At 31.3% G+C, this 24771-nt stretch overlaps 2 protein-coding genes across 3 annotated transcripts in view; one reads left to right on the top strand and one right to left on the bottom strand.

The window, feature by feature from the left end:
* LOC129969563 (cytosol aminopeptidase-like) overlaps nucleotides 1–11335 on the bottom strand; it is a 41618-nt gene extending 30283 nt beyond the window's left edge. Inside the window, exon 1 of the mRNA XM_056084188.1 lies at nucleotides 11186–11335. The gene's annotated coding sequence lies outside the window, so the exon portion shown is untranslated. The remainder of the gene's footprint in view (nucleotides 1–11185) is intronic.
* Nucleotides 1660–24771, top strand: LOC129969561 (uncharacterized). 2 transcript variants are annotated; one of them, XM_056084185.1, is made up of 3 exons: nucleotides 1660–1754; nucleotides 15753–19429; nucleotides 23436–24771. In XM_056084185.1, exons 2-3 carry the CDS (start codon nucleotides 15798–15800, stop codon nucleotides 23437–23439), a joined length of 3636 nt encoding a protein of 1211 aa, XP_055940160.1. In that variant the 5' UTR covers nucleotides 1660–1754; nucleotides 15753–15797; the 3' UTR covers nucleotides 23440–24771. The 2 variants fall into 2 exon arrangements, with proteins under 2 accessions (XP_055940160.1, XP_055940159.1); XM_056084184.1 differs by lacking the exon at nucleotides 1660–1754 and adding an exon at nucleotides 7372–7439.

The following is a 24771-nucleotide window of genomic DNA, read 5'->3' as shown; positions in this document are numbered from 1 at the left end:
ACACAGTAAAATTAAAAACTCAAAAGCCTAGTAATCCATTTGAAATTGCAAGTTTTCTTTTGTATTAATGTAATTTTACTTTTTTGATATATGGATTTTAGACCAAATATGTATATTTCTATCGAATTTACTACAAAATTGATTCAGAGGAATTCTGTCTGGCTGGATGTTCGAGTGCAAGTGAATTGTATAACTGCAAAACATAAAATTTGGTTCATAGGTGACGCATCTAAAATGTAAGTTTTTATCAAATTTCGGAATAAATCTGTCAAATGTGAAGCGTAACTCTATGTGTGTAAATAAACTTCAATCTTTCTCACTCAAAACAACGTCCTGTCGCGGAAGCTAAAAAATATTACGTAATCCTTAATAAATACTTGATGATACCATCATCTTATAAACTAAATTTGATCTAGATTAAAATAAATAAAAATAACCACAATATGATCGTGTAATTTCAACCTTTTTACTAACGACACTTTTTATTTTGTCTTAACAAAAGAACACATCATTTTTAGAATTCAAACAATGTTGCCATTCAAAGAATAAACTATGAATAATAAAAATAAATAATAATTATAATTAATTATGGCAACTTCTATGTTTAAAATTTTCTAATGCTCAAAAAAAATCCTCTAAACTGTCCTAATCTAAAAGAAAATTTGCTTTATAGCTGAATAGATATTTTGTGTTCTTTTCTACATCTAACTTCAGAACATACTATGTAATGAAAATAAATAATTATTTGCTTTTATAAAATAACTATTCGACGGTTCTAACTTTATGTATTATCTTTTCTTTCTGAATTCCATAATTTTTGAAGTCATTTTTAATTATAAATGTAAAAATGTTAGAGGTTTAAGTCAAATCTTGAAAAAAATACTTAAGATAAAAATTCATTTTTTTAGATATCTATTTCAATGACTTGATCCTGACCGATCAAATAAGAGAGTAGCATTACAGATAATTCCTTTATATATATATATATATATATATATATATATATATATATATATATATATATATATATATATATATATATATATATATATACACACAAGAACGACTTATTCTCATCTAGGTTAATATGATTAATAAAATTTACTCAACAGTTGAAAGTTAATCATGAATAGTTCCTCGATCAATTCGATGAAATAACACCGCAAGTAAAACTAACAGGCTGTTAGCTTATCCGTCTACTCCAAGGGTAGCTCTATGAATCTAACGATCTTCATCAGGTGGATCTTAACTCAGAATCCGAATCACACGAAGCTTATCTGACTTTCGCTTTCAAAACCGCTCACGCTGCTCTCTTCTCTTCTTTTCTCTTCAAAAAATTTCGCATTTTTTTTCCCGTCAAATCTCCGCCTCTCATTTTTACATTGGTGCACTTCAGCTGCTTATCACCCAATAACTGTTCAGTAATGCTTCCTCAATGGTCTCCAATCGATCGTGGGAATGTCCGTTAATGATCCATCCCTGTAGCTGACTCTTCCCGAACACGTGTTAATTATAGTTCCGTCACAATGGAAAAAACGTTTAGTATCCGGGTGGTTTGATGCTCTTCCCCCTTGAAGATACGATGGATTTTCCTGAAACGACGAAAAATATACGCGTGGTTCTTTATCTGGACACAACTAATTACCAGACGCAATGAGCCAATTGGTGAAGAGGATCCCTCATCTGGCAGTCTGGAGGCACTAAAGGGGTATTAATAGGTGGTGATACATCTGGCCGGAAATACCAATTATCAGGTGCGAGAAACGGGATACTTTACAATATGTATATGTATTTAAATCTTTAAATTTAAGCTTGGCATTTTTAGAATTTTAGGATTTTTGTTATAAAATAATTTCTTTGATAGGTAATGGTTTAAATGGACTTCAATAGAAATTTTCAAAATAAGGAGATTTAAGAAATCCAAGAAGAAAGATTTCATTACTCTCACTTATATAGATCAACTATATTGAAAATTTGTTGCTATAGAGTTTTTGTTTTTTGTTTATTATTAGTCTTGTTCTTCTAAGAATAAATATTGTAATTCTGATTTTCTTACAATATTCTTAATTTTTTTTTCATTATTTTTTTAATCAAAAATACAGGTATCAAAGCAAAAACGAAAAATGGTGAGATTCTGATATGGAATTTCTTCTTCATGTCTTTATTGCCTTAATTTTTTAGTAATATCGTTTTCCGATAAAAAAAAAATTTTAATTCCTATTTTTTGATACGCTAATAAAATTGTGTTTAAAAACTGTTTAATTTTGTTAATTTCGGTTGTTAATATATTTCATAAACCATTATTATAAAATTAATATTTCCCAAAGAGAATCTAGATGGCACCACGTCATTAAGCAAAGTTTTAGATGATTTAATATATTAATTGATAACTAAGTTATCTAAAATTTCAATGGTTTATATTTGTCAGGAAAAATTTCAGAACACGAGGATATCAATAAAAAAAAATCGATTTCAAAATTCCAAAGTTAGAAATACGAAACATACGATTAAAACCAAAGTATCAACAGGTAGAATAAGTATTTAAATAACTAGAAGATGTGCCTGTCAAGGGTTCTTATCTTATCCGCAAGTCAGATGTCATTACTAGAGATTAATTAACAAAAATTATTAGTATAGCATTTCATACACATTAACTTGCCACAGATTTGCTAAAGAAAGTTGTAGTAGAAAATTTCATGTACATTGACAAAATGCCTAAGAAATAAAAAAACAAAAACATTATTATTTTTTTTATTAAACTTTAGATATAAATATATAGTAACATTACAATTTTTTTCCTTACTGAGGGATCTTCTCAATTTTTAATGTATTCGAGCACTCAAATCAAAAATAGTTACGAAAACCAAGCTAATAGTGATCCACCAACAGAAAAATGTCAGAAATGGCATAAATTTGGGGGGGGGGAAAAAATCTCTGAACTTCCTTAAATAATGAGTTCTGCTAAACATAAACATCAAAAATTAAAATAAATATGATAAAATGAACAATTAAGTGTATAAATTTATTCAAAAAAATGTTTAAGATATTTAAAATATTGTAAAATTATGCCATGAATCAATCTCAAGAATGAAAAAAATTCTTTTCTGAAAATGCTGAAATGTACGTTTCTACAAAAATGCAAAGCCAAATAGAAAATAAAAATAATATGAACATCAGCTCATTAAACTTTTCCAATGCAATATTTAAAAAATTGTAAACAAAATGTAACTAATTTGTAATATTGTAAATAAAATGTAACTAATAAATCAATAATTAGTAAAAACTAATTGTTGATCATGCTCGCATGCATTTACACAATGCATGCGAGCATGCAAAAAATCCACATTAAAAGAGCGTTATTGTACATTTTAGATCATTTTTATATAAAGAGATACGGTTTTAATGCTTGTTATAATGTATTTCTTAAAAAATGCTTTGTTGATAAAATCAGGAGCATTAAACTATACATAAGGGAACATATTCACGAGAACATTGAATGAAATTAACCACATTCCCGTTTAACCAGATGGTCGCTAAAGACGGCTAGCTCTAGATCTCACAAGAAAATTGGTTGCATTTATCAAATAATAAAAAATAAATTGGTTATGGTTATCAAAAAGGTTGTATATTATATAAAATTTCTTTATATAGAAAATAAATTCGCGTAAATTGATTATGGTAAATTGCATTTCGAAAATTACATTAGAAATTACATTTATTACATTTAGAAAACAGTATTTTTATTATAGATTTTTTTCCCCTGCCAGTTATTTAGAAATTTCGTCTCTAATTAAATTCTCATGTATTTACATTGTTACAGAAATCGTGGTTGTACGATGAGAAGGCAACAAGCTCGATAAGGGTAAGTCAACCATCTAATTCTCCGACACGCACGGAGGCACACGGATTTAAACCATAAAACTGAATGACCGTACCGCCGCAACAGCAACATTGGCGGGAACTGTGGTTGAGTCCGAAGGGCCGCCACCGGCCACGGTACAACCCTCCCCGAAGGAAGTACGTCCCGTCATCGATGGGAGGCGCCAGATCCCCCACCTATTAGTGTACCCTCCAGGGTGGCGAGATCCAACCACCATGCCGGAAGCATCTCATCCTCATTTCGAGGTGCCCCCCCCCGAGGGAGGCTCGATAAGGGTAAATGATACCTTATAAAACAGAAAAACGCGAAGCACAAGTAGCAAGCATAACTAAAGCATATATAGATAATGTACTTTTAGAAATTAACAACATATACACAAACAGCAAATTAGATTTAGTAATAATAAAGATGAATGTGCACACGTGTTTATGTTGGTGCTCTACAAGCCAGATTTCTTGACCTACAGGTACCAAATTTAAAACATATATACCTTGGAAGGTAGGTATGTGCACCTCCGAGCGATTTTGATTTGAAATTTTAACGAATTAAAAATTAAACTGAATTTCGTCACTTTACTGCGATAATTTCCGAAAATATTAAGACACAAAAATGAATTTTATACCGTTTTAAAATATATATTTTTTTTCTTTTTAATGATACCAATTTAATAATCGAGAGAAATTTTGCTGACTTTCGACTTTTTTTTTCATCCCCCCCCCAAATTGTACACAATCATTTGCAGTATTGCTTTGAAATTCAAATCATTTTCATTGTTTCATTAAATATTTAATCACCTAATTATCTTCCATTGTTGAAAGCTGAAGAAGAAAGATTCTTAATCTGTGATTTAAATTCTATGTAGTTTATAAGACGGATAAAAAATAAAGTTACAATATTGCGAAATTCAGAAGATAGATGAACAGGATATTTACATTTTTAAATGTGCTATGATGTTATGGGCTGTTTCCAGTAGAAAGGTTCATGTACACAAAAAATAAAACTTAAGTAAGACAATTAAAACAACACGACTTTAATGTCAAACTTTAGTGGAATCCTGAACCTGAAGTTATATCTAAACGATTTATCAGAAAACAAATATAATCAACATCCCGGCGATCCAACTGGTCGTCTAAGGCGACTAATTTTTATATACATCAACAGCGCTAGAAGTCTAGCTAGAAAGTTCAATATCCCAAAGAATAATTAAATACTTGTTCTGACGTGTTTCCGCTTCCGAGGAGGCTACCTCTGCTTTTAGGTACAATTGTTAGTACATAGCCGTTCATAAAATGACATGAGTTTGGAGTATGAAGAGAGAGAACTGAAAGATGAGATAACCATGCCTAACCTTTGGAAAAGTAGTCAAGAGGCGGGAGCCAATGAGGTTGCATCGTATCTGAGGTGGATATTGAATTTTAAATGTATAGTTAATTTTCAAAAATAATTCAAACAGATCTGAAAAGGACATGGAAGAAATATTTGGAAATTTAGAGGAAGGATTCCGGTCAAAGCTGAAGGGATCAAATAGAAGGCAGGAAAATTTTTCGGAGAGGGAGAGGTTTGCAGAATTTTCTAGCTCAGAAAGTTAAAAAAAAATGTATTAGAAAGGTTAAAACCTGAATGCTAATCAATAAAAGCATTAAGCAAAATAAATTTTTAATTGAATCATCGTGTAAATGTTTAGCTCTTTACAACCATCCAATAGAACATCAAATTTTCTATAAGAATCTGCGGATCTCAGCTCCTATTAGAAATATCGCCATAATTCATATATTTTTCAAAACTTTCATTTTTGTCGTCAAAGTCATCATGTCACTTTAATTTCTTGAATTTCAAAGAAGAAAAAAATTAGCTTTATTATGGTTATATTTTTCGATTCTTATAAAAATATTTTATAACAATACATTTGTATTTGTTCAAAGAAAATGCAAAGAGTTTGCAAATTCAAAGTTTTTTCCATTGATATCCATCGGTAATTCGATTTTTTTCTTAGATTCATTGAGCTTCTTATTAACATTAATCTCTCTCTCTCTCTCTCTTTATTTATATATATATATATATATATATATATATATATATATATATATATATATAATGCTTAAGTGGACGTGAAATCAGGCCGAATTTATTAATCGTTATTTGGCAACAACTTACAGGTTCGAGTTCTTTGAAAGCTTACCTTTGCGGAAAATTTCAAACAACACAACGTTTTTGGAGTTGAAGAGTACGAAAAAAAAAAAATAGTTTAAGCTAGCAGTTTCGATTATAAATCGAAATCATTGGGAATCATTCATAAGATCTAGTCAGAATAACCGAAAAAAAGATGTAAAATATTTTTTGTGTATATTTCCGAAATACAGGAGTACAGTTATGAGACATAACAATGCGACGGGCAGCAATCGAGGTGCTATCATGTAGTAATTCGAAAAGAATCACAGTGTGATTCTTGAAGATGTTCAGCTAAGTGCACAGGGATTATAACACCTTAGTTAGTAAAATCATCAACAATTCGAATTTATTTAGTTAAAAACAAATGTATCTGATATACCTTATTTAACAAGCTAACAATTATATCGAAAAAGAAAGGGTGTAAAAAAGGGGAAAGAGAGAGAATAAAAGCATTTTGCATTTAAAAAAAGAAATTTAAAAAAAATCATTTTTAAAAAAATTCTGTTTATTTTAAAGTTTTGTTGAAAGCTTACTGTTTTCGTAATTCTGCAAACTGTTTATTGTAATTACTTGCTTATTTATTAAAATCATTAATTTTTTCGAAGTATAATTATAATCCTCATATTTATTAAATTATTCAATAGTTATTCATTCTATTAACTAGGATTCTTTTATTAAAATTTTTAAATGTAAAAAATAAATTTTTATGGCTATTTTTAATTTAAAAATTTTCATCCTCTCTCTTGCTTTATTCGTCTTTTGACGCGATTTCTCTAAATTCGAAATTTTGTAAAATATAATTTTTTTTGTCCAGCTTTAAATAATCACTTGTTTTAACGAGAATGAAATATTAGATACGAAAAAGTACCCATAATATATCAGCAAAATTTAATAAACCGTATTTTTATACCATCTCCCTCATTTTAAAAATTTTTAATGACTTTTTACAGGTTTTATTCACTAGAAGCTCTTCCCAAATAGAAAAACCGAAAAGAAATTAAAATAAAATTATTAAATATATTTATTCGAATTACATGATATGTTATTAGATGGTATTACATGATATTTCATAACACGAAATTTCAATTACTTTAAACTGTGCAAATTTCAAATTTATGATAATTTCTGGTCCGACTCTACGATTTTTATCTTGCTAAAAAACGAAACTGAAACGCCCCACAAACAACGCATTTATCTGATAATAATTATTCATACCATCTTAAAACGGAGTTATCAACTAATTTCTATCGACAGCAAATTTTTTTTCTCAACAGAGCGCCTGCGTACTGACGTAGGGAGCTTGATGACGTATTCATTGCTTACTTTGTCATCGAGTTCGGAAACAGTAAAAATTTTAACTGAGACCTCGAGAATACACCGATACGAAAGGGTGAGTATAGTTTCCTCTCGTATTGTAATCTAGATGGTTCAGACTTTTTGAAAATATAGCTAAATGATGAAAAACAATTTATGATATTTGAGAAAGGGGGGGAAGCAAATGTTTAGCCAATAAATGCAATAAGAACAGTTTTTAAAAACGCATTTTTATTAAAGTTTTAAAAATTAGATATTTTTTTTTATTTTAATAATTTTCTGCTTTTTTTCCCCCTTCTAATTTCAAACTTATTTTACAAATATTTAGAAATTGGAACTCAATATTTTTCCATCAAATTCATCATTAGTGGTAATTACTTGTCGGTTTATTTATAAATATTTATCGGTTATTTTTCTGAATTTTCTATGCCGTATAGATGCAAAATTAAATTAAATTGAACTAGAAAATGAAAATTAAACATTTTTTATGAATTTGAAACGTTACTTCCATGCGCAGTAAATCTTCTGATAGAGTCTCCTAAGAATTTTACAGATACATCTAATGAATGCTGAATAGATCTCGGGTCAATGATCTTCCGGGTTTGGGTTTATTTGGAGATTTGGCGACGAATTTAATGACTTTGGCGACAAAAATCAAAGTTCCTCAAACTGTTTGGTATTTTGAAGGTCCATAAATTAGAAGAGAAGATACAATATCCTTCTAGAACATTCGTTGACTTATTACAGGAACTATTAATCAGGTATTTCCAGAGGAGAGTTTGCAATTGAGTTGAGCTTAAGTGAGTAGTTGAACGAAATTTCTATTGGAGGGTTGGTTTCCTGCGAGAATCTGTCTGAGCGCTTTGTACTGTTACGATTATTTATTACCCATTTGCTTCTTGAGTGTTGTTGTTTATTGCAAGTGCTGTTTTATATACGCTACTTCTGTGCTTTGATGTTGTATATTCATGCTTTCATGTAGAATAAAGTGTACTTAACCTTTACTGAGCCTGTTGGACTTTTTTACCTAATAAACTAACAAAATTTTCTGATTTAAACAAATCTTCTGATTTTGATTGATTTAAACAAAATTTTCTGATCTTTCTGCAACAATATATATACATGTATCTATATTTTTATATGTTGTACACATTTGTATGTGTGTGTGTGTGCATGTGTATAAATAAGCATTTGTTTTTATGTTGTTTACATATGTGTACATGCATGTATTTATGCGTATGAATGAGTTCCATCTGTATACAGGCATATCCCAGCACGAGATCGGACATCTGGAAGGAGATCCATACGAGAACCGAGAGATTAGGTATCCATATTACCTATATTTTCATTAAAGACATAAAAATTCAAAATTTTGCAACAGCAAGAAGCAAGAGATAAGCCAATTCAAAAGTTCCATTTTTAAAAACATGAAATAAGTGAGGCTAAACAAAATTTCATAAAAACAGGATTGCCATTAATTAGAGATTTAATAATTTTATCAACACTTTTACAGATAAAAAAAAATGTATAGTGTTTCAAACCGAGAAAAATAACTCAAAGAAATTTCAGAGATAATTCAAAATTTTTGAATAGCACTTGATGCGATATTTCTCGGAAATTACCAGAAAACTTATTTTCGAATATCTTCTAATATAATTTCATCACAAAATTGCGGTCGATAGTTTTGTATTCGAGCTCGAAATTTCCTGGGAAAAATTCGATTTATGAAAATTACAGTATGCAGAAAAACAAACTGTAAAGTTTTGATTACTCTCTAATAAAAATCAATTATACATAATTAATATTTTGGTGCTAAAAAGAAGGCTTGAAATTAATTAATTTTTAAAAATGAATGTATACGGACAATGTTTCAAAATTGTTGGAGACCTGTCTATAAAAATTATATACTTCTTTTGCAAAATGTTTTTTTTTTTTTTTGCTTCATTTTGCTTTTCACTTTTTCATTAATTATTTCGAACTTCTCTTTCATTTCATCTCATTTTCTCTTCATTGATTATCTCATTGATAATTTTAAAAGCTTAATGTTAAATTGAATTTAAAGAAAAAAAATTTCTCTATGTTAGGGAAAGAATTTCAGACCATAGAAACTGAGAATAACTTACATCTGACCGACAAATATTTGTTGCTTTTTCATAAACGATTCTCAGTTTTCCAACAATTTTTATTTCAGCAAAAATTGGTAAAACAGTCATTTTTTTTCATATTTAATTTATATTAAATCTTATAAACGAAATCGATAATCATTTTTCGACTTCAACGGTATAACTAATTTCTTTATGAGAAAATTTTTTGATCGATACATAGAAATTTTATGCGACATACACAAATAAAAAAAGGGATTTGGATAAGGAAATAAGAGGACATTTTAGATGAAGTTAAAATGGATTAAATTAAGATTAAAATTTGGAAATTAATTAAGACTTATTTCAGATTAATAGATATCATTAAGCACACACACACACACACACATATATATATGTTAGTTATTATATATATATCATAGCTATATGTATTATATACATATATATATAACTACTTCTAAGTTACTGTCATCAAATAGGCGAAATTTTAAAAAAGTTGTGTTAATCTTTTTCCCCCGACTCGATGATGAAAGCAGAAACATCTATTTTTAATAATCAAAAGACAGGACAATCTGAATTATTGCACTTTTATGTTCCTAGATGGCAGCATGATCTGGATAATCAATGAATAATTTTTTTTTTCTGGATAAAAATTTAATAATTTTGAACATCGATTTTTTTGGAAATCGTAATTATATATAATTTATTGTTTTTCTAATATTTTATTGTTTTGTATGGAGAATGTTAACGCAGTTATAAACGTTGACAAATCAATTACAACAATTGACAACAACTTTTTAATCAATTAACTTTTTTAATAACTGGTCATTGGATTTATTAAAATCTGAATTTGAAATTGCATGTAATTATTGAATTAAAATTCGTAATTAACTTTTAACAAAAAGTAAATAACGAGGCATTTGGCTTTTGAACTTCCACACTACACACACACTTCAGGCCTTTAACTCACGATTTTGAATTACCTGTGAGTCAGACCACAAGAATATCATATATTTAATAGTTTTGCACTGGTATCCTAGAGCAGAATACTGCCCCCCCGGGAATAATCATTTCAGTACGCTTAAATGATTAATTAAATTAACCAAAAAAATCAGCCTTCCTAATTAAGCCTTCTGAGAGACTTTAGACAATGTAAACCTAGCCACTTCATTTTTCCAAGAAACTTTCAAAATCAAATATTTTTATTATCGATTTTAATTTATTATTTATGTAAATCATTTTATGTTACCACTTTTAACAAATTGAAATAACAAAATGCTTGGTTGCAAATCATTTTTTAAAATATTCGTTTCAATATATCGCATATAAAAAAAAGCATTACTGCAATCTAAATATAATTTTAAACAAAATAGTAAAATAAATAAATAAATTAAATATTCTTAACACAACCTAAATAATTTTTTGAAAGAATCGGATTATCTTTTAAATTATAAATCACCATCTTTTTTGGAATAATAAAATAATATAAAGCTTGCAAATGATACTTATTATAATGAAATATTACTACAGTTAGAAATGTTACCAGAATAATGATTAGAATTAATTTAAACAATACTTGATTTTAATTCAAATACGTTCAATTACTAAGAATTCATAATCAAATGAAAACACACTCTAACGTTATAAGCCCATTACTCTGCCTATTTAATAATCTAACTCTTCTACAAATGTATTTTTAAAAAATGTTGAAATAGCTTACACTATCCCGATTTCTGATTTGTATCTAAGTGCTCACGGGTACGGGTAGATAACTGGTCACAGACGGTTTCGCTCAAATCTGATCACTTTATGTAACTTGAAACATTTTTCAAGTTGCCAAGAATACTGATTAGTTATCATTAATTCCAAAGGGGGACTCGAGAATTCTCTGAGCATGGAATTTATCAGCAGCTGGGGTTAGAATTTTTTTACGATTACAATACTCTCTTCTTTTACATTTTTCGTGTACGGAACGCACTTTTTAAGAAAGCGGATTTCGCAGTTTTGGAACGGGGAATACCCTACACTTGTGGCAGAAGATTGGCGACGAAATTTGGCGCTCCTGAAAATGATAATGAAAGCAACCAGCTGGAGTGGTATCTCCAAACCTTTCTCGCATATTATCTGATAAAAATGCTATCTTAGAGAAAGCTTTGCATGGCAATGGCGTATAATAGTTGTGAAATATTCACATTTGGCATGAATTTAACTTTTTTACTGAATCTATCGTATGATGGTTAGCAAGTTTTTTTAGCGGTTGATTTCTGGAATGAGATTAATAGCATCCAAAAATCGAATTTCTATTTTAAACGCGTTTTTCCCAACCGATTGAAAAAGAATGATAAAAAGCTACACTTATAGTCACAAAATTCCCATGCCAAATTTAATATATGTAACTCATTGGCGTTTTTGAATTATAGCTTTTAATATGGTTCTGAAAGTACAAACCGACTAACAATCGACTCTTTGTTGAATTTGATTCAAATTTTGACTGGTGTCCAGACTACAGATGTTAAATCTGTGTACTGAATTTTATTCATATAGATCTCTTGGTTTTGTAGTTGTTTGTTTTGTAGTTAATTTATAATCGGACAGCTGTACAGACAGACCTCCTCTGTACGAATTTTGCTTAAAATTTTATAAATATCTACAAATTTGGTGTAAAGTCTGTATACCAAATTTTATTCGTTTAGCTGAAATCGTTACTGAGTTATTTCTGTCGCACACAGCATACTGACATTTTTCCAAAATGTGTTTTTTTAATTCAGGGGGCTTTAAAACAGTGGGCATTCGTCAAAATCTCGAATTCGAATCTTTTGACCATTATTATATTTTCTCTATACTACGTATACGAGAAAACAAAAAGCTTGGCGGGTGATGAAGGCACATATCCCCCTGTTTTATGAAATGATCTTTTAACAGATAGGCAATAGACTTTAATATGCTGCAGCAGCCGGAGAATTAACCAAAATCTGTCTTTTCCTTTTTTGCACCAATCCGCATATTTCTCCAGAAACTTAATACCAGGAAAAACGAAAATGAAAATTATAACTAAACCTAAATAGCAAAATATGGAAGCGATTGTTTGCAAACATTGCACCTACTATATTATTAATACTATTTTGAGATTTTTAGTATTCTGATGGAAACAAATGATACTTTTGTTTCTTTTATCCTTAAATCAGTTGCTCCTGAATTTTATTTAATTTTTACCGGAGAAAAATATTTGCTGTAAAGTTGAGTGATGAAATTGCACTTAAATATCGTCTAATTAATAATCAAATTTGCAATTTTGTCAATTTCATTAGTCTATAAATTTATAACCTGAAAGAAATTTTAAACAACCATATCAATTAACGGAAATACCCAGTCCATAGTTAAAATGTTCTAACAGCACCATTGTTAATTTTCATTTAAAAAATACTATATTAACAATCCACTAGAAATTTTCAAAAACCACAGCGTTAAAAAAATAAAAGTATATTTGCCTCTGCTTCTTAGATTATCACTGCTTCTAATTGGATTGTTAGTGGAGTACACGCTAATAGTCTTTTATTACGAAATCTATAATATTTCTGTCCTATTCAATTAGTCTCATAGTAATAAAAAAGTTTCACAGATATTTCTTACGGATACTGAATGGTTGCTATGTAAATGACTTCCACGATGGATGACATACTTGTCGAGTATTTGGTGACAAAAATGAAGATTCTGGAAAATGCAGGAATTTTGACGATAAGGATTACGATTAAGGCGATATTAGGACTCGACAGCCAAACTCTTAAAAACTTCATATCTTGTCTCGGAAGCTATATAAGATGAGGCGCACGCATGAGATTCAGTCAGCCGAATGTGTTCTGTCTTTGAAGAGTGGAAATGAATAGAGAATTTTCAAATAGGTTTATCCAGAAAGCTGTTGTGGTGTGTTATTGTTTAATTATCAATTTGCTGTCTACTACAATGATATGATTTATGCAAATACTGTCTTTGTAAATACTTTTATTGTATTTTAATACTTCTGTTTCGTGTCTTTTCTTATAGTATAAAGCATCGTTGTATGATATCCATCATACTGAACTTCTCTTACCATATACCTACATGATTTCAATAACACTATCAAGTGGCAGGTTCGACCATGGTCAACACCAGCTATATCCTTTGCGCAGAAATATGATCAATTTTCTCAAAAATAAAAGAACTTTATTGGCAATCATATTTAAAATATATGCCTTTAAGCTTTAATATTCCACTTAATTTTATTCCGTTTTTTCAAAACCTAATTTATAACAACACAAATAAAAACATCTCCTATTATAATTTATTTCATGTCATTAAATAAGAAGTATTCGAAATAAAAAGAAATAAGAAAAATATTTAAAGAAACCTTTTTATTAATACACTATTATATTATGAAATTTTATAATTGTTTTATAAACATTTACTATCAAGTGTTGATATATGCAAATAGTTTAGTTAAATTTATCTATTAACTGATAATTAAATTCTGAAAATATTGAAATATTCTTTCTAACAGAAAACAAAAATTTCTAAACTGAAGGTCATCAATGAAAATGAATGAAAATCGATTACAAAATTCCATCCAGGTAAACATGAAATAAATCAAATAAAATAAAATACTGAATGACAGTATGCATTATATCGAATAACAAACATATTCGATAGTCTTTAAATCATCCCTATAGAAACAAATTTGAAAATGAACAGTGTACAATTAATCGAACAGCAATACTTGCATGTAGCCTTAAAAGTTTGTAAAAATTAGGGGGGAATTCATGACAATGTTTTTGTTTTTTCAGTACTTACATAATGTTACAAATCTGTAATGTTGCTTCCCAGCACGGTTAGTTCAATTACTGGAAAGACGGTTTTACGATCAGCTCTGTTGGGTGCTGATCGGGTGCTGCGTCAGTGATCTCAGAGCTTGGCAACGAATATGGTGACTTTGGCGACAAAATAGATATTACTGGAAACTTCCAGAATTTTAGCAATTGTGCCAATAGAACCGAGATACACCCTGATTGGTCCAGAACCTTTTCTTCCCTCACTTCTTTCTATAAAAGAGCGTAGTCTCAAGCTGTAGTCAATCGTAGCCGTGAAACGAGTCGTGTATTGAATTGTGTAAATAATCTACGGCGATTAGTTAGATCAGTCCAGCGAAGAGATCAAACGATTGCTGAATTGAGCTGTGTGCCGAGTCCTGGTGTTTATTATGGAAGAAGCATCGACTCCTGTGAGGAGTAGCCAATTTTGTAGTAGTGTGTTGGCCGTTGGATACAGCTAAAGCGAGGAGACAGTGGAGATTTGCAGACGTTTGGAGACATCATAGAGTGAAACTGCATATATTCCCTCCTTCTTCTGAATTCTCTCTGCTGCTTTGTGTGTTGTGGTCGTTATTACTACCAATTACTACTTGTGGGCTACTGTTTGTTGTAATGTACTGCTGTGTATTTCCTGTGTTCGTCTTGGCTGTATATTTGCCGTTTTCGTGTTAATAAAAGTTGTCGTCTGTCACTGAATTACTGTTTATTTCATCGACCGAAAAATCGGTAAATAATCTCGGCGGTGGTATTCCATAACAATATTATAGCCACTTCCGAGATTTAATCACCATATGTATATCGCCAAGGCGGTTTCGTTATTTATAGTCAAGTTTCGCAACGTTGATGTAATCCTTAGGTTGCCAAATAAGCCTGGGGCTACTGTAAAACGTAAGCACCCTTTATTCTCAACCTGCAAATAACGTTTTATTCTTAAGTACTGTACTTGCTATTTGAGTCCATCCCACTTAATATAGCGTAATTAACAATAGATTTATAAAAAGATGTCAGCAGTCTGCAATATTCCCAACTGATCACCTTCCCTTGTAATAGCCACGTCAGTGCTATTTAATTGCAAAGAAAATAGATAAATAGTCATAAACTTACTATATTCAGATGACGTTTTACACGACGGTACTATGCTTGCAAATAATATTTTATCTGTAATTTATTTGCGAATAATATTGTCTATATTATTAGTTATAGTACACAAAAGGCATTTTATTCATATGGTAAATGTACCACTTTATTCTTAATGTGAAGGGCCTATATATATTAAAGTTACTGATAAATTAAAGTCTTAAAGTTTCCAAATAAAAAGTATTAATAGTTTAAAAGTTCTACTATTTAATACATTATAGAAATGTTTTTATAGAAACTCTTTTTGTATTAAATTTATAAAGATACATTTATCGCTAATACAAGCTAACAAAATTTATTCCTTAACAGCATTGATCTGAACGAACGTCATTGAATAGTTCTGTCAGCTGAAAAATGTACGTTTTCCCACCAAAACTCCATGATTTGTCGTCATGGTCTACCGAAAACAATACTTCGAACGTCGAAGAAATGTGGGAAATCAGCGCACCACCAGACCACAGTCTGTATTGGTCTTTAGTCCTCTCTTTTGTGATAGCCTCGCCGGAAAAGTCAGACTGGATGGAGCGTTTGCTTGGCACCGAAAAGGAGATTCAAGAACTGATGCAGAAAAAGAAAATCCAAGGCAAGAAGTTGGTCCCTCAAAGCATAAAAAAACAAGTGATGAATTTCAATCCTTTTAAGAATCAACATTCTTTTTATCATAACAAAGACATGACCAATATCTTTCGAATGTTCAGTTTGAGGCTCAACCGCTTCGCAAATGGGACGAGAAGAGGTTCTGGTGAGTGGGGTGACGACACAAAATTAATGGCAGCTACTAAAATGCTCAAATGCAATATACAAGTGTATGAAATCGATTCAGAAGGAAACAAACAAAAATTCAAGCTAAATGCCCCTGCTGTTGCCAAGGATACATTAGTCTTATTTAAACATTCTGGAGTTCATAAAATGTATAAAACTAAACCACCACCAGGACAAGATCGTGATCACAAAGTGATAAACACATATGCTTTTGGAATGAGCTTTGACCACGTGATACCTTTAAGACGGGATGCTTTAGGGCATATTTTGAAAAAAACAGATCTAAACCATCAAATAATCCGAGAACTACAACACGATTTCAATGGCAGTGGGAATTTTTTGGTATCTCTGATGGTCAAAGATTCGAAGAAGGAAACCGTACAATCAATTTATGCCTCTCCTTATATTGCTTGGAAGTTAGAGGCGGCAGGATTTGTCACTGATCCTTGTTCTCTGGACGAAGGTGGATTGTCTGCTTTCTATCACTGCCTGGGACTGGATTCTACTTTTCTTCTCCACGTTCTTTATGACTATGCTTCTAACAGTTTCGAGCATTCGGATAAGACAACGAGGAACCCAGACACAGAAATTCTCCGAGCCTTGATAAATATTGGACGTGTTTTACAGAATGACTGTTTCAAATCGAAAAGCTTCTCGATGCAGGGAACTAAGAAAAGCATTGCTATAAAGAGTTACGAGGAAATTTTATGCTTTAATGAGTATCAGCGTCGTGTTGTCGAAAATATCGCTGATTTGCAGAGGAATTATCCTGCGCAAATGCCACAAACTGATGATGATGGTGTTAATTTAATGAGAAGAAAACAAATTATTACATCACTTTTGGAGTTTTATCCAAAGTATTTTGATTACCCTAATGAAATCCAAGCAAAAGATACTGTGGCAGATCAAAATAAGTATAGGAAATTTCAGAACTTCATTCAACGTAGTGAGTATTATGAAAATTTGGATAATTACACTTGTCTTTTGTTTTTCGATAACTTTCTTTTCTTAGACCTTCCGTCCGAGATAGTGAATTCTGCCGTTCATAGTTTGTTTCTTACTGTGTTCGGTTATAAACTTTTTCCGAAATGCTTGCACGACGTTTACTGCACAAAACATGTTCACACTCCCGAGGACTGCGCACTTCGCGTGATTCCTTTTATCTTTAGATCTAAATTTTTAGAGAGTGCAAAAGTTGTAGAGCAAGAACTAAAATGTCCCTCGACAGGCGGCGCTGGAGAATCTCCAAAACAGCAGTCAAGGAAAGAATCAAAGGAAAAGAATCCAAACTCTGTTTTGATGCAAGTCACCTCGGGTCTGAAAGATCTTCCAGAAATTAAGGACGAATTCTTGATTGCTAGACTCCGGAAATATCTCGATATTGCAACCAATATCACAATTACTGACGTAGATATGAAAGGAGTTTTGGCCATAGAGCGTGCTCTACAAGTTATTGGGGAGACATTGAACACGACAGAAAGTGCTAGTGTTATCGGCCATTTGCTATGTTCTTGTCTATCTCAAGACGTCGTGGAAGAATTCTTTAGAATTCGGAATCATTGTTTATCGAAATATCGACCTCGAGCGATGGGAGGAAAATTGAACTTGGAAAAGAACTTGGAAAAGGAGATTATGAGATTTAGAAATATACAAGATATAGTTGGGCAGGTGCATTCTGCGATTAAACCGGTTTATGCAAGTCAGTTATTAAGGATTACAGATTATATGGTTCGAAGAGGTTTATGTGAGTCAAAAGATATTGATACATCTGTTGCACAAAATATGAAAAGGGAGCATAATGAACTAACTCACATACGGAAAAAAATATATATCAAAAATAAAAGCAGATATCATTGTTTGGCAAATAACTTGCTTACTTATATTGAAAGGGATGCTACAGTAGAAAAATATAACAAGTTTCAAAAAACGGGGCAACTTTCTGCTTTAAAATTCTTATTTGCTTTTTTAGCTAATCAAAGTGATGAACCTAAAAAGAATGAGATTCTTTATATTCTGAAGGAAGTAGACGATTTAAGCAAATATTTTGAAGACAAAGCTAATGCATCCCGACAACAAAAAATTGATATTTTGGATTCCGAGAGTCAGAAGATCATGAAAGTGGTCTCGGATTTGCGTAAAATCACTGATAGTATATTTTCTGAGGTAACAGGAGAATCAGAAAGAATAATCGACCATTCTATAGTCAAAAATTTCTTTAATGATGCGCGAAGTTTCAGTTGGTTCACTGGGGAAGAGATGTTAGCAATCAAAGAAAAGATAGCTCAGCATATGCAATCTTCTCGTGATGCTAAAGCATCTCTAGAGAAAATTTTACGACCATTATCTGAGAAGAAGAAACAGAACGCCAATGTTACAGAACACCATTTATTTGAGGAAGAAGCACGGCAACTTCTGGTTGACATTTTCACCTCGGAGAAAAACAAAAGCAATATATTGGAAAACCTCACAAGCAAGCCCAAAGTTGCTTTGAAGTACCTTAATTCAATTAAGAGTGATGAGCAAGACGTATTCGAGAAGAATAGCGATCGAGATGATCTAGACTCCTTGATGAAATTTTCAGAAACCGAAGAAGGAACACATTTATTACTAAAAATGAATTTCCCGACTGACTTGCACCTGAAAGTACTGCAGTTTCTAAATCGGAAAGTTGAATTTCTTCTTGACAGAATCAGTCATCTGAAGGCAATACTTATAGAAGAAGATGAAGAAATTCTTAGTCTATGGAATTGGGGTAAAAGCGAGGCGATCAAGACCCACACTAGATACCTCATGTGCCAACGGTACATGCGGGAAAAAGACGTAAAAGCGTCTCTGGAGATGCTGCTTTTCGATTGCATGAACATTCTGAAGACGAGAGAATCCCTCAGCAGACTCTGGTCGAAAGCCAATGACCTGTTCTCAGGTGCCAGCCTCCGCGACATCTTGTCCCACGGAAGTACAATCCTTGAGATCGTCGGCAATTGTTTGGATCAAGACGACCTGCCTTCCCATTTTATAGATAAAATGCTAGAGTTAATAGAAGATGGCGATGCCCTGAGGACTCTCTCAGACCTGTGGGGGAAAGAAAAAATCAAGGATCTGAAGCAGCTCGAAGCCATGTTGGATGCAGACAACCCCTCCCTCCGGGAAGTCCAGAAGTGGATGAAGAAAAGACCCGGGAGTGTGGGTGGTTGGAAGGACTACCTGCCTCTTTTGCCACTAAAGTAAGTGCTGTCATTTTGGAATTTCTTACTTTACATATATAATCATTTACATTGTATCAATCAAAAATAATTTAATTATTTTGAATTGTAGCTCTTTTTGATTTAACGTATGCATAATATTGAGAAAATATAGAAATCGTTACAAAAATTCTAAATCGATATTTTGATGAATCTCCATTTTTAGCTTTTTAGCCCTCCTTGAGTTCATAAAACACACTTTTAGGAAATGTCTGTCTGTGCCAAAGATAACTCAAAATCGCTTTGAGTTAAAAGGATGAAATTTGATATACGATATTTACATCAACTTTGCAGATATCAGTCAAATTTTGAGTAAAATCTGTCCAGAGGAGGTCAATCTACCCGGCTGTTCGAATATAAACACGATAATTATAAAACGAAGAGTGCTAGATAGATAAGATAGGTACACAGATGTAACATCTATAATGGTATTTCACTCAACCAGTCAAAGTTTGAAAGAAAGCCAACAATGAGTTGACTGTCTGTCGATCTGTAGTTTCAGAAGCATGTTAACATAATTCTTTAAAAACTGCACTGAAATATATCAAATTAGGTATAAGATTTTGTGACTACAAGTGCAATTTTTTTTGTCAAATCTTTGTTTCAATAGATTGAGAAAAACTTGTCTAAAGCACAAATCAGATTTTTGGATGGTATAAACCGCATTCCAGGGATTAAAGTTTGAATAAAATATATTCAGAGGAAGTTCGTCTGTCTGGCGGTTTGAATATGAGTTAACACGATAATTACAAAACGAATAGAGATTGATAAAGAAAATTTGGTGCGCAGATTTAATATTTATAGTGTGGACACAAGTCAAATTTTGAGCCAAATCCAACTATGGATTGACTGTTTGTCGGTCTGTACTTTCAGAAATATATAAAAGCGATATTTCAAACACGCAGTGACTTAAATGCATCAAATTAGGAATGGGATTTTGTGACTGCAAGTGCAATTTTGTGTCAATTTTTTTTTTTTTCTTCTTCGATCGGTCGAGAAATCGGTGTCCAAAAACACACATTCTATTTGCGGATATTCACGATTAATCGTTAAATAATTCTCCAAGGATGACAAAATATATCCAGTAAATTCATGCCAAAAGTTAATATTTCGTAACTATCGTACGCCAATGCTATGAAAGGCTTCTTTGGGACAGCATCTTTATTAAAGTATATACTGGAAAGTTTTAGAGAAACCACTCCCTCTGGTTTGGCCAGGAAGCAATTCATATTTTTGTCTACTGCGTAAATGCTTTTCGTAGATTAGTACAGGTGAGCGCAATTTTTTCTCTGTTAAGCCTTATACTTTTTCTAATTTTCCTTAGTCGTCGAATTGGTAGCGAATCCATAGTCTAATTATTAAACCTTGAGGAATGGTTAGTACATGTTGAATTTACATTTATAGAAAAAATGTTGGACAGAATATAGGAAAAGTAGAATAACACGTTCGACATCATTCGAGCTATAAAAGAGGTGCAATTTAAAATTTGCCAAGGCCTAATTAGAAATTCAATTTCTGCATTTCCAATTTGCAATTTACAAAAATGCAAATTTAGAGAATTTGCGATGCGCTAGGATAGAACCTGGGACCTTGTGGTTCGCAGTCCAGTACCATGACCAGGATACAAAAGCATATTGTTACAAACCTGCAATTCTGCTTCCCAGCATAGTTGGTTCCATCATCAGAAAGACAGTTGTACAGTCATCTGTATTGGACGGAGTCCAGGTGTCGTGTCGGAGGTCCCGGAACTTGGCGACCATTTGGCGACGAATTTGACGACTTTTGCGCCAAAATAGATTATACCCGAAACATCGAGAATTTTCCCGATCCGTCCAGTAGGAACCGAGATACGCCTCGAACGTTCCTGATTGGTTGAGAGGCTTCTAGCCCCGCCTCCTGAGACCTATGAAAGGAGGCAGTCTATGCTGCGACAGAAGAGGAGTCGGATGCGACAGAGCAGAGTAGTCGGGATCGACGGTAAAGAACTGGCCTTTCAGAGATTAGCGGAGCAGCGACGGAGTCAAGCTAGTGCTGAACTAAGCTGTGCGCTACTGTCTGCAGTAGATCTTGTTGTGTGCTGTTGTCTGCACGTCTCGGCTGAAGATAATTGTGTGCTGTATATAGTTGTCGTCTTTGTGCTGTCCTGTGTGTCTTCGTGTAAATAAAGGTCGTTGTTTTATTTTCTACTGCCGCTTGTTGATTGAGCGTTCTCCACACCATATAACTTTCACTATCCAAACGAACCCCGGAAATTTCGTAACAATATGCTCATGTAGCGTAGTTGTTAACTAGCTTATATGCTATTCACCACACATATATGGAAAATAAAGATTTAGAAAGATTCTATATTTGCACAGTTTACAATCGAAATGAGACAATGACATTAGATAATAAAGCCAGCAAGAATGATCACCCCAAAATTTTCTCACATACTCTCTAATAAAGGTGTTAAGCAGGGACATCCTGCATGGCGTTGAATAGTTACGAAATATGAACCTTTGGAGAGAATTTAGCATTTTTATTGAATATATGGTGGCACCTTTGGCGAATTTTTGGGTGATTAATCCTTGGCATGTCGTTAACAGTGTACGAAAATCGAATGCTTTAAACAGCTTTTTCTCAATCGAACTGAAGCAAAAATTTGACACAAAACTACACTTGTAGTCACAAAATCGCTTACCAAATTTGATATATTTAAATAGCTGCGTTTTTGAGTTATCGCATTTACATTTTTCTGAGGGTAAAGACCGATAGACAGTTAAGCCCTTCTTGGATTTGGTTCAAAATTTAATTGACGTTTATATTATAAATATTAAATCTGTGTACCGAATTTTATCTATCCAGCTCTCCTCGTTTTGTAGTTATCGTCTCAATTTATATTCGAACAGCAGGACAGACAGACTTCCTTTGAGTGGATTTTGCTCGAAATTCAAATTTGGTTTAAAGGTCATGTAACAAATTCCATCCGTCTTACTCAAAGAGTTTTAAAATTATCTTTGTCACAAACCGACGGACAGTTTCCAAAAAATATGTTTTTCGAACTCAGGAAATTCTTAAATGTGGAGAAAATATCGAGTTAAAATTATTTGAAGATTACTATCTCTAAACTACGTATATGAGCAAGTAAAAATGTTCTATTAAGAACGAGATGGCCCAGGCAGTTAAAATTTTAATCATGCTATCAGGGAAGGGAATTTTATTAGGAAAGTTCATGCATTCAATAAACAGAACAGGTGTAAGAATATTGGCTATGTGTAATTTTAATAAAGTTTCTCATATAATTTTAGCATCTATCACCAATCTAATGCTTAAAAATACTTTGTTGAAGAAAACATGAGCATTAAGTTTTGTATAAGAAGTTTTATTGAAATTACAGATAGTCAATTGCTTCTCCCTAATCCAGGTTCTTCGATGAATCTACTGGTCGCTCAAGATGACTGTTTTAAAATAAGGCATATTACTATTCCTTCCAATATTTAAATCTGTTTTATTTTTAAAAGAATAAATATTCAATTCGAAAGACCTTTTAATAACTTCTATAGAAGAAATGTAAAATACCTGCAAATAACGTTTATTTCATAGATATATACAGTAATGCTCTTACAAGGTATGATAAAAAAATTATGAAAGTACGTTATCCAATGCATAAAAAAAAACATCTTATAAAAAAAATCAAAATTTACCTTTTGAGCTGACAGTTAAAAACTGTTGCTTTTAAACTCCTGTCTTTTTATTTCTGTATTTAACTTTAAAAAAAACTCAAAAAAAAAATAAGAGATGATTTTTGAATTTTAAAAATTATGATCTAATAATTACCGTTTTATATATTATCTTTTCCCACTAAATTCTACAATTTTTTAAAATCAGATTTTTAAAAAGATAAGTATAAACCTACGCATCTGTTTATTCATGAAAAGGGTTACCTTTAAACTTGAATTTATAGTTTTTATAATAAAATAATAAGTCCGACTTTCTTTTTTCTTAATAGGTGATGATCTGAATGGATTTCAATGAAAATTTCAATTATCAAACTAAGAAGACCTCAGAAACAAGAAAAATGATTTCACTATAATCATAATGCCTGATATGCATCAATTTTGTTAAAAAGTTGTTTTTCCATTGTTAATTTTCATTTTTAAAATCAATCTGTGATAAGATCTATATGTGATAAAATATTACTCGCGAATTATTATAATTGGAATCTGATATTTTAAATGAAATTTCTGTAAAAATGGATGGAAGTAATATGCCAAAGATTTGAACATTATCTGTGATTTTTAAAACTTTTTTTCCACGATGGTAAAGATGGAATTTTGAAATCGATTTTCATTCACTGCATGAAATTCTACATTTTTGAAATTTTATACATTAGTACGTTTTGGATGACAACACTCTTTTTATATTTTCAGAAATGAAATGCTGAATTTCCGATTTTTTTTTTTTTTTCGCTTTTGTATTCTCGATGACAGCGCAACAGGAACTTAATAATCAATTTTCCGATAAATCTAATTAAGCTTTCACTCGATACGAGAAACGAAATGTGTTAATAAATTCAAAGAAACATTCTGATTTCAAGATTCCATATCATTTATGATAATTATTTATAAATTGGACTATAAAATGGGAAACATAAAAATTTATATATATATACTTTGCTCTGATGAGTTGACGGTTGTGACGTCAAAATTTTGCACCAGACGAATCTATTTGGATAAATTAGGAGACGAACGAGTATCAAAGTTTGCCACATTTATCTGCTTTTATCAATAATGTCGATAACCAAAAAGGCGATATTAAGTTAACGCAATCCTATTTAGTGTAACATTAATATTTTTCCGTGACTTGAAGTATGTTTTAAACTTTTTTCCCTCTCAACAAAAGTATCGATCTCAGGGTAAACCGTCATCTCGTCATAGCCAAGCTATAAAAGAGTGCTAAAAATATTTTTATGAAATTTGCTGTTATGGTTGTTTAATGAATGTTTTGATTTAAAAATACTTTTACGAAATTTATAATTGTTGTTTAATGAATGTTTTTATTTAAAAACATTTTTATGAAATTTATAGTTGTTGTTGTTTAATGAATGTTTTTATTTAAAAATATTTTTATGAAATTTATAGTTGTTGTTGTTTAATGAATGTTTTTATTTAAAAATATTTTTATGAAATTTATAGTTGTTGTTTAATGAATGTTTTTATTTAAAAATATTTTTATGAAATTTATAGTTGTTGTTTAATGAATGTTTTTGTTTAAAAATATTTTTATGAAATTCATAGTTGTTGTTGTTTAATGAATGTTTTTATAATTCATTTATCTGTTCAATA

Source organism: Argiope bruennichi, chromosome 5 (genome assembly GCF_947563725.1).
Source record: "Argiope bruennichi chromosome 5, qqArgBrue1.1, whole genome shotgun sequence".
NCBI lineage: Eukaryota > Metazoa > Arthropoda > Arachnida > Araneae > Araneidae > Argiope > Argiope bruennichi.
The sequence above is the reverse complement of the archived record's forward strand: the minus strand, read 5'-3'. Positions and strand labels throughout refer to the sequence as shown.

Coding starts and splice junctions, on each gene's coding strand:
- LOC129969561 (XM_056084185.1), top strand. CDS start 15,798: ATGTACGTTTTCCCACCAAAACTCCATGATTTGTCGTCATGGTCTACC.